Source organism: Calonectris borealis, chromosome 18 (assembly GCF_964195595.1).
Source record: "Calonectris borealis chromosome 18, bCalBor7.hap1.2, whole genome shotgun sequence".
Taxonomy (NCBI): domain Eukaryota; kingdom Metazoa; phylum Chordata; class Aves; order Procellariiformes; family Procellariidae; genus Calonectris; species Calonectris borealis.
Window position 1 is genome coordinate 7513421 of NC_134329.1, and position 18197 is coordinate 7531617.

Genomic DNA, 18197 nt, shown 5'->3' on the forward strand with positions numbered 1-18197 from the left:
TTTAAATGCATCACTTCAGAAGAGGAAAAGCTTCCAAATTTGTGTTTGGAAGCAAAAGTAATCAGAATCTTGATAAGAAATTAATTAGTCTGGTCTTTTCTATTTTAGTCAAGAAAGCCATCTCTAGCTATGTCTGCAGCAGCTCTTACTAATACTTTGGCTCAGCCCCAGGAAGACCCGCAGATTGTATTTGAAGATCTAAATATGATTAATCAGCTACGAGAAATATTGAAAGTAGCTGTCTGTAATAGATGCAAGATTGAGGTATTTTATGATGTGCCTGGACTGCCTTTACTATACATGTTGTTTATGACACAGCCCATGGTTGCTGATCTCCCTACCTGCACGGTGCTTCATCCTCTTCCAAAAAGATAGTGTGATTTAGACTGGCAGTTCGCCAGCCTTCTTCCTTTATGTTACCCTCTCTTCCTCTTTTCACTTCCTTCACAAAAGAATGAAAATCATCCAGAAAAGAAATGCAAATTACAAAAGAAGCTTGATGACATATCTTTATGGTACTGGATATTATATTCTACATAGATGCTGTTGTCTGTGTGCATTCAGTCTTGTTTCAATAGACATCTTTAATTCATGTTTTTCTTATCCTTTTAGAGGGTCGCTGAAAACCTTTGTTCATACAGTGCATCTGTTACAGAAACAGACGGATCTAGGATCCTTGCCTGTGGCTGATGTATTATACAGGTTTGTAGTGACTTTTCTAATTGTAGCACTTTTACATCAGCTCTGAAAATGTGTAAGCACATTTACAGATAAATGTCTTTAAATGTGATTAAAAGGCTTTAGAGTTATTGAAAGATCGAAATATACTCAATTGCAGAAGGAAGACATTATAAAGTCAAATCTAAAAGGATCTACTAATTGTTTTTTGGGTGTTAAGTTTTTATTTTTTGAATTAAATATTGATGGTTCTTTTAAGTGGCTTATGGACTCTGACAGAATAATTACTTAAAATATATCTTCATCTTAACTTTTGATTTAGCTCTTTTTTTGCTACCATTGTTCTCTATGCATTTTATTTTATTTTCTGCTTAAAGGTTGTTGCTTTTGGAGGGAGGACCTGGATCACCCTCTTGTTTGCTCGGAGGAAAGCATATAGTGTCTTGGGGCTTTGAAGACATGTTACCTGCACCTGATGCCAACAGTAGTTCCAGCAGTGAAAATAAAGGTGAATTATTTCATGACTGTCAATATTAGCCGGGTGATAATTATATTTTAATAATTATATTATTATTATTATTATATAATTATTTTAGTGGTGATAATTGTTTAAAAACTAATGTAAAGCTTTAGAGTTGGAAAAGGCTTCTCCTTTTCTGTTGGAAGTAATGTAAAAGCAAGTACGGTACACATCAAATAACTGAAAGGTGAAGGGTTTGGAAGGACCATCTGGAGAGAGAACTGGGCATCACAGGAGTGTCTTGAAGCCTGATATATAACGAGAGGGGGAGGGCAGCAACTGTCTGGGCACTTTGTTGTCTTAGTCTGTACATTCAAAACTGAAGTTTTGAAAACATGGACCTAATTTACAGGAGTACTAAATTGTTTACATTGTTTGGCTTGTCATACCTATTGTCATTAAGTTTATTTAACTAGATATGTTATTTGTTTGCTTTTTTTAAAGTTGATTTGGGGATCAGATAGAAAAAATTATCCTATTTTACATTAAAATTAAGAGGCTAAATCTTAAGTCTGGTGTGTTAATGATAGTATGACATAAAATTTTTTTTTTAAATAGAAGATAAGGGTGTTCAGAAAAGCATTGCTTTTTGGTTGCTGAAGATCAGATGCTATTTTAAATTGTCTAGTAATCAGGTTGTAGGAAACCATCAAAATCAGTAGATAGAATGACCCTCGCTGACTTCAGTGGGAGCTTTGCAGAGGGGTCAAACTGAGTTATACATTATCCACTCGGTAGTCTTTCAGTAAGCGTAATTTTTTTGTCCTGTGCAGTATCGCTGTATTCAGTACCTATCATTGGCAGAGCATGTTTATTTTTAGAAGTACAAGTTCATTGCTTTTTTTTTTTCCCCCCTTTTCCTATTCTACTTTTGTTTCTGTCCAATCTATTTTGTATGGGTTTTGTATGGGGTTTTTTATGCTTTCTCTTGTATTTCTTTCCCTGAATTAATTCTCAGTTTTTACTGCTTTGTTTGCTTACTATTTTTGCACTAAATGAGGGAGCTCACATTGCTTTAGAAATATTAGTTCAAGCTTTGACATCTCATTAAGTTTAATGCAAGCCATAGGAATTTACAAATGTGAGTTGTCATTTTAGGCGATCTGCAAATTTAATGAAGACATCTATATTTTGAAGAGGTTTTCTTGCTATGAGAGTGACTAGATTTTTTTCTTTACCTAGCTGACTGTTCAGGTTCTGTGAACTTAAATAGGGATTGACATTCCTGTTACAAGGCTTTGCCTTGTGTGTCCCATCTTGATTGTTAATAATTACTACTTTGTGAGTGACAAAGCTATATTTGAAATACATTTTGTCTTAATTTAACAGTGTTCAGAGGTGGAAGGGTCTGCTTACGAACTTTAAGAGAAGCACAGAGTTGTACCAGAAATTAGATCAAGGCTCAATATTAGATTATTTCTTCCCCACAAACAGTGTATCAGTGGTCCTGAGCAGAAAGGCTTGCATAGTCATAAGCCTTGCTTGTATTTTATTTTGCTGCCAGTTCTGAGTTCTGAATAGCATTACCTGTTGCAAAAACAGGAGAGAATGGCCTTCTGCTCCTATGTGTTATTCTGAAGGCATTTAATAGCAAACACCCAAGTTGTTTTATATTTAAGTAAAGGAATTTTCCACTTCAAATGAGTTCTGTTGAATAGTCCTGTGTTCCTAAGCGTGGTTGGGTATGCTAGTCCAGTTCCTACTGTATTTATAGTTTTGAATGGTGTGCAGAAAAAGCCAGTTCAAACTTACTGGTTTTTTTACAGAAGCTTGGGCCATAATACCCAAAGACAGGTCTTTAACACTGAAATGAGAACACAGCACAGGAAAAAGAAATTATTCAGAAATGGATGATATGCATTTGAATTATGAAAAAACAGCACTGATGTAATTTATTATCTCAAAAGACTAGCACCTAATTCTTTTTAAGTTTATTTGGCAACAGCAGGAGATTTAAATAGCCCTAGTATTTGTGTGAGTGAGTTAGGCGTAATTTGCGCACCTCCGTAAGACTTGAAAGGCATGTAAAGAAACTACTGTAAAAGGAATGGACTTTGACTATGTTACAGTAGCTCTTAGAACACCGACTAATAAATTCAGTATTAAAAAAAATGGTTATGACCTGTCAGGAGCATCTGTTGGTTTTCAGTTGCTGTGGTAGCTACCACAGAAGTGTAATGACCATGGAGAATTTCCAGTTTTGTATGTTACAGAGGAGGTCTCTGCTCTATTCTTTCTTCCTGATTCAGATGCAGACTTAGGGCGCTGTCTTGCAGCAGATGGGCTCTATCTTTATACAACTAATTCAGTGGGCAGAGGAATAAGCAAGTTAGGATCTGGATTACATGGTACTTTGCGGTAAGTGACAGTTGAATATTTGCTATTCTGCAGATCTGTTTTTAAAAAAAAAAGTTGTTACTGTTTTGGTAAACCACTCTCAGATGTTAGGTATAGCAAGAGTAGAGCATATTATGCATTTTTATTAAATGTTTTAGTTTTCTCATCTGAAATTCTTCTTGAGTATGTTTTCTCTAGAATCATAGAATAATTTAGGTTGAAAGGGACCTCTGGAGGCCATCTAGTCCAACCCCCTGCAAAGAGGTATACTAGCAGAACAGCTAGTATTTTAGATTTTATTTTATTTTTTTAATGCATAGTAGGTTGGTTTATTCTTTGCTGAGAGGCAAATACTACAGACTTGTTTTGTGACCTTTTTATTTATAGTTGTACAATTGCTGAATTTAGAAGTATTTTTTTTCTAATTATGTCATTCATTATATAAATGATCAGTGCAGGTGTGACTCACTGTACCTTCTTGCTTCTTTATTGCTTGGAAGCCGTGAGGCTTCTTATGCTTTAATTCTTACAACAGAAATTGCTGCCTTATGCTCACTTGAAGTTAAGTTCAGTCAAAGTTCAAGAATGTGGTTGTGAGTTTTTCTTAGAAAAACAAAAAATAGCAGAGTTTTAAAGAGTTTTAATATACTGCTTTTTTGCCAGAGGTTTTGTGTACTGCCGTAATGAGGAGCTGGAGACGGGGTGGGTTGCTTTTGGCAACAGCAAACTTCTTCATCGGCCCGTCTCTTTTGATAATAAGCCTCACTCCCTTTTCCAGGTTGTGGATCAGCATACCCTTCAGGTAAAAGGAAAGCTAGGATGTTCATTGCAGAGTTACAGTAGAATAAGAAAACATTCTTAATTAATCACAGTCATTTCTAGCTTTAATTAGTTTGTCCTTGAAGTTTCTTCTTTTTACTTTGTGAAACTGCCTTTTTATAAACCCCCGCTGAAAGCATTGCATGATAGAACTTGTAAGTAATGTTATAGATATTACTCTGTTTCCATGTGTTAGTGTATATATATGCATGTATATGTATGTGTGTACATGCACATATATGTATATGCATGTACAGACTTACACTATACTATATTATGATAGTATTGTAAGAGCTAGACTATAGTATGGTCACATTATAAAACAATCAAACAATAGCAAAATGGACTTTGACTTAAACTGAAAACATAATCTTCCTGAAGAGCTCATTATTCTTCTACTGTAACAAAATTCAGGTGTTGTTTCTGATCTAATTGTGTTTTGTAGATAAACAACTGTCATCCTTTGTAAAAATGGATAGTTTGTTTACTTTGGGTTTTTTCCTGCCAGGGTTTTAAGGATGGACAGGTACATTTATGTGCAGTGTGTTTCCTGAAACTGAGAATGTTTGGATTCCCCTTTTCTTCCAAAGTTTCAAGTAATGTTTCACAGAAGTTACAGGAAGTAGATAACTGTTTCGCATGTATATTTTCCTTATGGTACTGTGGGTATGCTCTCAATCATTAGAGAAAAGATGATCCTTTTATTTTTAGCTATGTTAAATGCTTAGATATATAAGCTTTTTTGTATGCAGTAGATCCATTTGGCAAACATTACAGAAGAGCTCTTCGTAACAAATAAATGTAATAGTACTATTATGTCCAATAATAAACCTCTTATGGACTAACTGCACTTGATCTTTATTTATTTATTTATTTTTAAGCACACTGTTAATACTCATAAGAACAGACTTCAAAATAAGAACTGTTAAGATGCTCTCCTTCTCGTAGGTATGTCAAATAATCCCAATGCCAGTAAATCACTTCCCAGTCGGCAGTACTATGACTACCGTGCATCTTTCTTCAGATGGCACATATTTCTACTGGATTTGGTCTCCTGCAAGCCTCAATGAAAAAACACCAAAAGGCCACTCTGTTTTTATGGATATTTTTGAACTTATAGTAAGCAAATTATGTGTTTTCTATGACTCTGGAATTGGTAGCATGACTACTGCTTTATTAAATATCAGCATTTTCAAATCAACATTTTGGGTTTGAATATTGGTATGTGTAATCTGAATTGCTGTTTGCAATGTGTTCACGAATTAACTTTTAATAGAACAAAAGGTGTACTGTTCAATTCTATCTTCAGAGGACATACGACTATCATACTCCAGCAGTATGAATTGTCTTGTAACATAAAACGTATTTTATTATAATTAGCAATTAAGTTTTATGCTGGGACAGTAACTCAGTGTATTAGGATTTAAAGCATTGTTTACTGTGGATCTGCTAAATGGCATTAAAAGCCAATCAGGTCCCACAAGTTACAAATACAATTGTTTTGTCTACACTGCATTTTATAGCCTAATATGTTTTTATGTTGTATGACAATCATTGATTGTGGTGTAAAACCAAATGCGTTTCAAAATATTAAGTCTAGAGAAATGTATCAGTAGTTTGAACTCCCTTTTCTCTCAATGGCTTATATATGTATATATGTGTATATATACGTATATATGCTTGCATTTGTGTGTGTGTGTATTTTAATTTGACAATGAAGCACCTCAGTCTAACATTTTATTAGTTTATATAGCAGAGCTTATAGCAATTCATAGACCTCTTGATAATTGAAATTGTACGAGGATTTAGTGTGACAGAGTACTTTGGGCGCAGTGTCTGTATATCTGCTCAGCAGTTGCTGTACAACAGCTGTACTTAGTGGGACGACGGAGCTGGAAGTGGTAGGCTGTAGTAGTACAACTTACAGAAAGTGTCTAATGCTGTAAATCAGATCTTATCTTCATTAAGAGATGCTTTCTTTAATAACACGTCCCCTGAAGATTATGGTCTAAGAAAATCATTGCTTACACTTTTTGGCTGGCAAATGATTTAAAGGCCTCTTATAAAACTTGCCAGTGAAACATCGTTAAGAATACAGGGAGCTTAAATATTTTAAGTAGAGTTCCATAAATAAACTTAAGGCTATGACAAGCAGTTCTGTCTTTGCGGACAGACAAAATAAAAGATACTATACTGAACCACAAAGTTGCAAACAAAACAAATACTCGTCTGTCTAGGTTTTATAACACTTTTTGGTAAGAATTTCTGCCAGCAGGGTTTAAGTTTGTATCCCTACTTGATGTATTGTATTGTTCAATTTTACTGTTCAGTTAAGGTAATCTGTCTCCTACAAATTTCAATATATAAAAATTATTTTTTTCTCCGTTTTGATAGGTTGAAAACGGCGTGTGTATGGCAAATCCTCTACAAGAGCGAATTATATTAATGAGAAAAGAGGGTGAATCTGCAAAGAGTATAAACGAGATGCTTCTGAGTAGGCTGTCTAGGTACAGAGCTTCCCCGTCAGCAACATTGGCTGCTCTCACTGGCTCTACAATCTCCAATACATTGAAAGAGGACCAAGCAGGTCGGAAGAGGTTTTACTGACTCTCAGTAATTTTTCATGGTTTGTTTCTTAACACATACAGTATCAGTTCTAGTAATTACTAACTCTCAGGACATGTAAAAAAAGTGTGCAATTTTTTTTCCATAAATATGCAGTATTAGCGTAATGCTTGAATTCTAATTCAGCAAAGGAATTGTGCATTGGTTGTGAGAAAAGTTGAAGAATGAAATATGGGAAGAATACTTGTAGCACCCTTTTTTCCCCAATTATAGGGGGAATTATATTCAATTATAGGGCTGGTTTATGCTACATTTGATCAAACTGATAATTGCATTTCTCTGCTGGCAGTTCAACTGGGCTTCTAATTGTTATGTAAAAATGGACTGCAGTTTAGAAAATGAAACTATTATTTCACAAGTAAGTTGAATATTATAAATTTGAGGTAATTTTGCTTTTTTTGAGGTAGTTTGGGTACAATGTTTGGGTATTCTTTTATGGACTTGCTGAAACTACCCAAGTTAATTAGGGAACCTTGAATGAACAGCATTGATGGCTTTCGGGATGATCTGGAGCTTTGTAAGATTTGTCTTAAGATAAGATTTTGTTCAGTTTATCCTGAATTACTTCTTCCTTCATACGTATGTGAGTTTTCTTTCTTCAATTTTAAACAGTTAAAGGTATTTCCATAAAAATAAATGATACAGGAAATAGATATGCTTGCAGGGAAATTGGCAAACAGTTAGCTTGAAGAGCTATTTTAAAGGCTGTGTTTTGCCAGTTAACTAGAGTGCTACAGAAGAAGAAGTGGTTATTCTTGGGTAACTCTTTAGTCAGTGCTCAGGAAAGTGTTGATCAGCTGTGGCAGGAGCTAGATCATTATGACTGTATATGTTTCATGTGGAGCAGGGGAACTTAAAATAGGAAATGCATAATGAATCTCAAATGATCTCTTTATGTTAAAAGATTATTTGGCTCTAAGATAGTGCTTTCAATACATACAATTCTTAAAACAGTTTTGTTTATACTTAAATTTTAGGCTGCTAATTTTCCTGGTTTGGAAATTAGAGATTGCTGTCTTTTTTAATTTTTAAGTTGTTCTCTTTAGTTAAATAACCTGTGAAACTGTTTGTATCCTTCTGGGGATTGATGCTGAATGTGTGGGATTATGAGGCCACCCCTATATACAATTCTTTAAAGCAACTCCTAAATGCTGCAATATGTATCTTAAATGAATTTTCATATTGATTTATTTGAAGCCCTAAATAGAAATTTGCCTTATTTGCTGCCTGTTACTATGAGTTTTTAATGTTATGAAGAAATACATGTTTGTGTTATATTTTTCCGTTTAATATTTCAGCTGCAAACACTAGCTGTGGGCTGCCACTGAAGATGTTAAGGAAGACTCCGATATACACATGTGGAACGTACTTGGTGATGTTGGTCCCACCCCCAGGTGGATCAGGCAGTTCTGCAACACGCTCGCTCTTTGGAGGAACAAGTGCTTTGTCATCTTTAAAAAGTAAGTCGGATACGTTTATGGCAGATTTTAAGTCCTTGATTTTCTGAAATACAATAAACTTATCAGAGATTTATTGGAGACTTTTTTCTATGTAGTTCTTGCTTCAAGCTTGGTGTTCAATATTTCCGATGGGCAGTTCACAAGCCGAGCAGATCTCATTGATGCTGCAGGAAGTTCACTTGGACGTGGTGCTCTAGTTCCAGGACTTGGTAAGAAGTAGATCTCTTTTCTGGGAATATTTCAAAACTAGACATATCCAACCCTTAGATTCTAAATAATCTATCTGGATTTTAATTTGCAGTAAGGAACTCTGCAGTTGGTGGGGTTTCATGTCTATGGTGAAATTTTTTTAAATTTAACATTTTTGAAAGTTCAGAATTCCCTGAAGGAATTTCCAGTATCTTGCTTTTGCAGTTTCAGCTGCACACAAGCTCAAGGAAAGTGTTTTCTGTAGCAGAAAAGAATCTTGAAAGAAGTCTGATTTTTATACCCTGCTTATGCTGTAAGGTGCTACAAAGTTCTGAGTGTCTTATCTCTATATTTGAAAATACGTAAATGCATCTTAGCTGGAAAGATGTTGTAGGTGTTTCTGATTTCCCTATTGCTTTATGACTGAAGCTTCATGAGTGTTTTCTTCAGGACTCCTCTCTTTTTTCTTTTTTTTTTTTTAACCTGCTTGGTGTAGTAAAATAATCTTTTGAACAGTGTCCATGCTACTTAAACACTGCATATCATTGCTAGCATTTTAATAAGCAGTGTTTTTATGTTGCCTAAGAAAGAATGTATTTCTTAAAAATGTTTGAGATAAATAGTTTTAAATAATATTCTAAATGCTAGGATACGTGGATGGGTATAACTGTGTGTTAACCTGTTAGCTACTGTTACTGGAGATTTACCTCAGTCATTTGAAACATGTAGACAAATAGGTTATTTTTGAACTTTTAAAGTATGGTAAATGCCTCTATCATAGAACAGTCGTGTCTATAATCCACTCATCCCTTTCCTTTTACTGTTTTGGACCTGCTTGTGTTTGTAGGCTTTAAGCTTTTCGGGAGATGAGTCTCTAAGCTTAAAATTTTTTTAACAGTTGCACCATGCAAACTGTCAGTTTTATTAAAGCTATTATGTTTTTACCACAAGGCCTTTAAAACAAGTTGTAAGGTGCTTAATTGTCAATAGCTGTAGTAAAATAAACTTGAAACTTTTTCCCCTCTACTTTTTCTAGAAGTTATTAGTATCTGATGCCAGACTCAATTATTTTTAGTTTTTGCACTATGCCAGTGTGTGGTAAGTTTGTGAAGGAATGATATATGTTAGGTACTTAAAAATAACGAGCACTGGAGTATTTACCTGAAATGGGTGCTGCTGTATGTTTACTTGAAACATCAAAACGGATGTGCATTCGCTTCATTCCTTTGTTAAGAAATCTCCTTTTAATGTTTTTCATTCCAATGCATTGTTACTAAATCGCTGCCATGACAGAGAACTTTTAAAGAAAATAATTCGGATTTATATCTGCTATAAAAATACTTTAGACTGGTTTTCTAACAAACATTCTAAAATTTGATGTGCAAAATATTTTCCTCTTCTTAGGTGCCTGTTATGATACTATGAATAACATGATATGGACGTGCTCTAATGATTATATTGATCAGTGGTGTAATCCCGGGAATCAGGCATTCCATTGTGTCTGTCAGAGGCTGGGAGTGAGTCATGTCATTACAGAGCCCAAAGGTGAGGTAAACCTACAAGACAGCATTTTATACAAAGTGGAAGTGAAATGTACAATTATCATAGAATAAATATACAGAAACTACCTTGGTGTAGTTCAAAGTTGAGTTCCTTCTTGAGAAGTTGTTTATAAATATTGGTCATGGTTTATCTTTGCTTTAAGAAAAGAAAAAGCAAAAAGCGAGACATATTTGGAAGTTTCCAGATTCTTGCTACCTTTAACACATTAAAAAAGTGATGTGGGTAATTCTTTGGTTTATCATGTGGGCGGGTGTCCTGGAGTTAGAAACGATGATGATATATTGCATTTTAGAAGCAAATGCTAATGCTATAGTCTGTGTCTGTAGACAGCATTTGAACTACTTTTCTTCTTCTAGGGGATGCAACAACCACAAATGAGGTTATTAACCAGTTACTGCACCATGTTGGTGCCATGTGTATCCACCAACTCAACCTACTTGCAGCCAGCAACAATCTTCCCATAACAAATTTTTTGGGCAAGCAACATCCAATTGAAGCACATCATCTCAGCAGTATTTGTGACATTATGGAAAAAGCTATGGTGAATGGAGATACTTGTATAATACGCTGCATCCTTGTTGTCTTTCAGGTACAAGGACATCTTAAATATACTTCACAATAAATAAACAAAAAAAAAGTTGTTTTAGAATACGGGCAACCACTTGATTTTATTAGGGTTTTTTTTTGTCCATTGCATTCAATTTAATGGAGATTGACTTAGCAGGGGCTTTGCAGTATCTTATACACCCATTTAAGAGTCCTAATTTAAATGTAAGAGTAATTGTCACCTTTACAAATTAAAATAAAATCCAGAGAGGTTACTTCCTTATTTCTTTCTTTTTTTTTCCTTTTTTATTTGATCCAAAGTCAGTTTCTCACTCTGAGATTTCTAGTGACCTAGACAAATAGTTTTAGAAACAGAAAAAGAGTTAATGTGAACGATGTTTAAGTTTTTAATATTGTTGTGTTTCATTTTTCTCAGGTGGTTTTTAAATTTTTCTTCAGCCCACAAACGGAAAGAAACAGAGATATTGTTAGAAGGTCTGGCCTATTACTTTGGCAGTTACTGATGGCACCAAGGGATCAGATTTGCTCTGAAATTCAGAAGGAGGTTTGTCTAGCTATTAGGTAAATATCTGTTTTGTCAATTAGATTTTAGATTATTTGAAAATGCTGTAACAGATGAACATTCAAATTGGATTCAGCAGTTTAATTTTAAATTAATATGATAAAATTTAGGTCGACATAGTATGATAAAATTATTACGATTTATATCTGTGGAAGAAGGGAAATACAATGTGTTTGTCATGATGACAGTGAAATAACAGATAGTAATTACCTTATGTACTTCTTTTCATTTGTTGCTTTTTATTTCTTTATTATTTCTTCAGGGGTTTTTAATGTTTATTATAATATAGCTGCTAAATTCAAGCAGAGTTTTCTGCATTTCAGTGATGGCTTCAGAATGACTTCCATATTTAGCTTATATAGTTTATTGGTGTTCTGGAATAGGCAAAGCTAATGTCAGCTGTTATACCAGTGCTTCAAGTGACAATACTGAAATTCTCCTAAACAAAAGGAACATAAGGGGAAGTAGAATGCATAATACTTGAGGAATGCTGTAAGATTGAAGGCCCAGGAAAAAAACATGACAAGGTAGTAAGACTGTCTTGAGAAAGTCAGGTTTATGTTTAGAAAATGGGAATCTATTCTAGTAGAAGGGTGGGCATTATGTCTCTGGGCTGGTACACCAGGTCATCACACACTTAGGCAGGATGGTTGCGTTAGCTCCACATCATATTAGCTACTGCATCTCTTGAACCTGATGCTGTGTAATTTCCTTTCTCCAGCTTGTCAAAATAGCAGAATGACTAAGTACAGGGAACCGAGCAAGAAGTGTGATTGTGTATCACGAAAACGAGATAATGTAAATCTCAAGGACAAGGAATGCTGTCTCAAATGTCCTAAGTACAAATATAATCTGCTTTCAAGTGGGAAGTGCTCCAAAGGTTGAGAACAAAATCTTCTGAAGATCAACCTGCATTTTTTTTGTGTGAATCACGACATTCCAAATTTCAGTGGCTTTATGCAACTCTGTGAGTGAGTGAAGAAGAATAGTGTGTCTTTAGTATGATTATCTAGCATTTTCAGGGTCCTGCTTTTTGACAGGGAAGAGTGTGTCCTGTCAACTGTATGGACAGCTGCTGCATTTTTCCCTTGTTTAACCATATATCCTCCAATGACTTGTAAAAAAATCAGAGGTGGGGATTAGGTAATACCTCCTTCCTCCTGTTTTCTCATTGGGGGATTCTGATACCAGTGGAAACCGCAAACTTAGCTTGCAATGTATGATAACTTTTCCTAATGTTTGTATCACCAGTTGGTCAGCATGAGCTAGAGGCAAGCTGCAATAATCTTTGCTCTCAGTATGAAGCTGAAAAACGTACCAGTTTTCTTTTTTATGGGAGTGTTATTTAAAAAGAAAAGGGAAAAAGAAAAGAAGTCTGCATAATAGTTTCAACACTTCAGTCAGTCACGAAGTGCTCCATTTAAATTATTGTGATCTTCTATCTTGATGTGGCAATTCATGTAGAAAGGACAAAGTTCATCACAAGTTAGAGGGGAAAAATATCTCCACAAGGTGTATTTATGCATAGCTGTGGTGTTTCTGAAATGCTAATTCTAGAATCTTCTGCTTAGCTTAAACTAAGACTTCCACAGGGAGCCAGTCTTTAATAAGTACCAAACTGTAACAGTAGTGACTTCTTGATTACTCTCTTGCATTTTCCGTTGTTCTTATCACAGATAAGCCACAGCTCTTACCCCATCACCAGAGTTGTTTGAGTCGCTCTCTAAGCCATCATCCATTTTTTCTGATACCTGTCTGTTTCTTGGAAAAATGACTGTGCTGTCATATATACAAGTGATTAATGTGGAGTTTCTCAGAGGAAAGCAAATAGCTCTTGAAGAAGCTTTGGGACCTAAACAATAAAATACAGTTGATGACAAGAGATTTCTGGAGAAAGCAGCTGCTTATTGTATGACTAATATAAATGTTAAAATATGGAGGATGCCTTTCGAAGTTGGAAGAAGCTATTCTGTTGTCATTCTGAATGTTACGTCAGATACTAGGCTGAGATTCTGTGATGCCGTTTTTCACATGTCCATTGAAATTACTTTGTTCACTTTTAAATACGTTAAGTAATACATGGTTTTATTTTTTCTTTAGCTCTGGTTTAAATATCCTGTATCCTGGAGAAGCAGAAATCAATAATTTATTGAAATTGGTCTTAACTGAAGGTGAGAATGTTTTATGGACATGTGACTGTGTGTTTTTTCTAATTGAAAACAAAAAGTGAAGATACTTCTCAACCTCTGGAGGGAGAACAGTTCAGAATATTGAGCCCTAGTCTGCTTTAAACCCATCCTATTCTAGGAAATTATGGAATGCTTCAAATTCTTAAGCTGCCTTCTGAATTGCTACATAGTCAAGGGTATGTTAGGTGTAGAAAAGGAAAATTTGTCTCAGTCAGGCAGCTGTTTGAAATTGAAAAGGATTAAAGTTCTCTTTTGTCACTATTAGTAATGTTTCTTGTCCAGGTTGTATTTTAGAACACCTAGTTAGCAGTTAGTGTTACCCATAGTAATTACACAGTAACCAGAGGTAATTTTAGTCCTTAGTGAAAGAGTAATAATCTACTTGCATTCACCATGACATGGGGGTCTGGACTTAGAAGCAGCTGATGCACAGTAATTTGTTACTTCATAGGAATGTGTTTGTGCGTCAAAGTCTTTGGAATTTAAAACAGTGCTGTATGCAGAGTAGGTTTTAACAGTCCGTAATATCAACAGGGAATCGGGTTACACTGTGAATATAGTAATTTCTGAGAAGTAGCATGTATTAAGCAAGATATCTGAGGAAATAAAAAGAAATTAATTCTGTAAAATGCTGTTTTGCAAAAGCTTTTGCATTCCATTTTAGGAGAGAGAAATAGTGGTCTCTCTCAACTTCGCGACGTTATCCTGACTAATTTAGCTGAACAACTTCAGAACAACAGATTTGGAAGTGAAGATGATGATCATTATAGGTAAAATGCAACAATATGCTCCCCCTCCTCCCCATTTATAATATATGTTTCTGTTATTTGCTTTAGGTAAAATTGCATAAAATTCTGCTGAAATTGCTTGTTATCTTACTGGCAGTGTGACCTGAAATACTATCTTTGTCTCCGTAGTGGGTAGAATTTCATTAGGACAAGGGAGAGAGAGGTTTGACGTTTTAGGGGAAACTTTGGAGACTTCTGTACACAGACTTAGTTTTGGATTCCCTGCTACTTGCCATGTATATGGTAAATGTGGATGATAATTCATAAGTACGATATTATGACATTGCTCTCCATATCACTACGTTGGGTGACTTTTCAGCAGTAAAACTGTCAATCTCAAGTACCTGTTCAAGTTGGGAGGAGTCTTTTTTTAGGAGTCATTAGAAGTCATAGATTTACATCGGCGCAGTGCAGGAAATCACTGGTAATCTGTTGCATTGATTGTTGTTAAACATTTCAGGCTTGGTTTTCTGTGTGCCTGAATCTCTGAGGTTGAACAGATACTTGTTTTGGTTTCACATAATTTGTGATACAGCCTGCAGAGACTTTTGAGATGAGCTATACAAAATGCACCATAATTAGGCTATTAACATTTTACATCTTTCTTGCATTTTTTGAAGACTAAATGATGAGCTGTTGCACTACATTCTCAAGATTGTTGTCCGAGAATCTTGTGTCTTAATCACCAAGTGCCAAACTGTATCTAAAGATGATTTTCAAAGGCTTCTTTCAACTGTGCCTGTAAGTAAAACGTATTTTGATAAAAGTATATTTGCCTTTGGCATCTTTTCCTCCTTAAATCCGTCATCTTCACTGAGTATATAGAAGTGAAACTTTTATAGTTGTTGTGTGTCTTAACAAATACAGGAAAATAAAGTCTTTTGTTTATGCTGTGCAGGGAAGGAAGAAACAATTTCTTACAGCAAAGTAAATCGTACAGTAATGCTAAAACAGGTTTATATGTGGATATATTTTCCAATTGCTCTGGTAACTGTTTCAGTTTAAAGGAATTTTGTGTATCTCAATCTTCAGAGCATTACAACAACTTAAAAACCAAAATAAACTCTTTCTACATTTGTGTATAATGATTCATACAAGCAGAAAGGATTATCATTTACAGATAAAAATGAGTGAAAGTTGACATTATTTTATGGTAAAAGTATGCATAGATGTTTTCAGCAGGATCAGCTCCCTGATCTGGCTGATGGCAAAGGCAGGGGAGCTTGCATGCAAACACTGGGGAGGGGGCAGAGCGTCATGGCCTGTGCTGCAGGAGGATGGGAAAGGAGTAGTAGCATGGAACCATCACCTTCAGGAATGTGAATTAAATTTAGCTCTACGGTGGCATTATCTTTTAAGAATTAGTTAACGTTACAGGACTTCAATATTTCTATAATGTTACATACTTGAATAACATGGTACTGCTTCTTTATATGTTTTGCAAGTTATTTCACAATATTCAGTGTTTTGCAACCAGTTTCTTCTCTTAAATATGTATTAACGAGCTTGTGTTAAATCAGCAAAAAAAATTTCTGTTCAAGGGAAATTATTTTTTCTTTTTGCTTGTCCTCTCCCTCAACTTTTTTCTCTTTTATATTTCAAAGTTCAAGGATTGCCTGAATCAAGGTTGATTAAAAGGTGTAGATAATGTAAAGTGTACTTATTTATGTTAAAGGCTGCATCATCGTGTTTGCGGTATCTGATGGCTGTACAGAACCACCTCCTCAGTAACACTATTTTGATTAAACCTGATGAAAATGATGACAGTGACAGCTCCTTGCAGGGAGAGACATTGAAGGTACAGGTAAACACCAAGTTTTATTCTAGTATGGCTCTCTACAGTCAGTGTTCCTGTGACACCTCTTGTTTCTGCAATGCATTCTACTTACACTGTTTTGTTGGTTCTTTTCCTCTTGACAGAGTTAAATTACTGTAGACTGTTTTTTCCTGTTGTCCAGCTGAAGTCTGCAATTGTTCTGTGTTGAGTATTCCAGCTTGGGTTCTGTTTTGTCAGTGAGAGCAGACACTTCCCTTCCTAAATATACATACAATGAGGTTTAAAATGTATTTTAATTAATATGTGCTAGTAAGAAAATTCATCTGCCAGGAGTCCTTTCTGGACACATTACCCCCCCAGTTTCTCTTGTCCAAATCACTTAGGTGGTCTTTGAAAAAATGTTTTTCAGATTTAAATAGGAAAGGATTTTCTCGTTTGCCTTACCTGGCTTCTGCTTTTTTGCAGTTTTAACTTATAAAGCTTATGTAGAACCGCCTACATCTGTTGTCTGAAATAGCATGAATAATGTTTGCAGCAAGGAAACTGTTAGAGGACAAGGTTTGCAGACAGTGGTTGTTTTGTTGGTATAAGGTTTATTAAAATGGTGTCATTTCATATTGCTGCTGGAATAGTCTTGAATGAACTCACAGAGGCCAGGTTTGTCCTAGCATGCAGGCTGTCTTGTCATAGTAGTTTTTGTAACAGCAACAATTCTTCTATAATGGTATTGACTTCTGAACTTGGGGTATTGTTTGTTAAGCTGGTTTTGTCTGCTACTCTTTGAGACTTTGTGTGCTTATAATCTGCTGCAGTTGAAAGTTATTTGTTCAGGCTCATTGAGTAAATGCTAAATATTGTAGTACTTTTCTTGTCTCGCTATTCACCCATGTTTTCATTGTTCAGTTTCTCTCTCTACAGTGATCCTCATACCTGCTAAGACATTCTGTCACCAATGCTGTACCTTGGCTGGCTAACAGCTCTCTCTCCTGTGCTGGACTTGGGGATTCCTTCCCTCTAGAAACTGGATGTGCATCCTGTAAAATATGCACCTAGTTTCTCCCAGCACTTTGGGGCTTAGCGTTAATCAAATTTAAGTCTTGGATGAATCTACTGCTGCAGGCCTGCCAGGTCACATTATCATTATTTTAATTTGGAAATCCATCATTTTGTTCTGTTGTCCTTTTTTTGGTATTCACCAAGAATTTAAGTATCCTATAATTCTTTTTGTACCTAGGAACTAAAGACCAGCATTTTGTCTCTTGCTACGCAAATTCTGACAGGATGTGATGAAGTCTTAGAAATGCTGCAACAAGTCACTACAGCACTAATAAACAGTGACATTTCTGATAGAGAGCAAAGGTAAGACAAGTATGAGTATGTTAACTTGAAAACAGTAAACACTTGCTTTTTGCGGCTTATTGTACAAGCACCGTTAGCGTTACTTATTCTTTATAACTTCATACTTGAGCTTTGAATAGGAACTGTTTCTTACTATAGCATTTGCTTAGCACTTATCTTTTGAAGAATTTAGAATCAGACTCTCCACGTCAGTACTACTAGCTTTGATAATCTGTAGAAACTTCAAATTAGTAAGGTTTTAGTCAGTTACAACGGTATTTATGAGCAGAGTAACCGGAAACAAACTGTATTTAGACAACTGGGAATATTCCTGTAAGCCAGGGCAATTTTTTTAATTTTTAAATTCCTGACTATTACATCTCTAATAGCTGGACTAGATGTTTTATCCATGACAAGTCTTGGATGTTGTTATGATATCCTGCATGTTTCATCAGATAGCGTTACCTCGCCCTTCCCTGTCTCCCCTCTACTTAAAAATATATTGGGAATCGGATGTAAACAAAAGCTGTGAACCTTTTCTCTAGTTAAACAAACACCTCCCTCTCCCAGTTGTGTTTCAGGTTTCAGTTTCTGTGCTTTTCTGTGCCCGCAAGATTAGTTTTGTTTATTGACAATACATAATTCCTTTGAGATGTTTTCAGATGGGTTTTGTGCTCAGATATATTTTTATAGATAAAGATTCCTTTAAAGTACTTTGAGCTACATGTGCTAGCAGCCTGATATACATACTGAACAAATACACTTGTGTTTGATGTGGACTTTCA

General features: G+C 35.3%; 1 protein-coding gene across 9 annotated transcripts in view; it reads left to right on the forward strand.

The window, feature by feature from the left end:
• HECTD4 (HECT domain E3 ubiquitin protein ligase 4) overlaps positions 1–18197 on the forward strand; it is a 78916-nt gene that overhangs the window by 14804 nt on the left and 45915 nt on the right. For 7 of the 9 annotated variants that reach the window (XM_075167593.1, XM_075167584.1, XM_075167587.1 and 4 more), the window contains 16 exons: positions 613–702; positions 1056–1186; positions 3448–3556; positions 4199–4337; positions 5303–5473; positions 6749–6941; positions 8278–8439; positions 8535–8648; positions 10033–10173; positions 10548–10780; positions 11174–11319; positions 13421–13491; positions 14174–14279; positions 14918–15038; positions 15973–16101; positions 17309–17433. In XM_075167593.1, the coding sequence (XP_075023694.1) occupies positions 613–702; positions 1056–1186; positions 3448–3556; positions 4199–4337; positions 5303–5473; positions 6749–6941; positions 8278–8439; positions 8535–8648; positions 10033–10173; positions 10548–10780; positions 11174–11319; positions 13421–13491; positions 14174–14279; positions 14918–15038; positions 15973–16101; positions 17309–17433 (2181 nt within the window). The remainder of the gene's footprint in view (positions 1–612; positions 703–1055; positions 1187–3447; positions 3557–4198; positions 4338–5302; positions 5474–6748; positions 6942–8277; positions 8440–8534; positions 8649–10032; positions 10174–10547; positions 10781–11173; positions 11320–13420; positions 13492–14173; positions 14280–14917; positions 15039–15972; positions 16102–17308; positions 17434–18197) is intronic. The other 2 variants (XM_075167585.1, XM_075167589.1) reach the window with 1 other exon arrangement.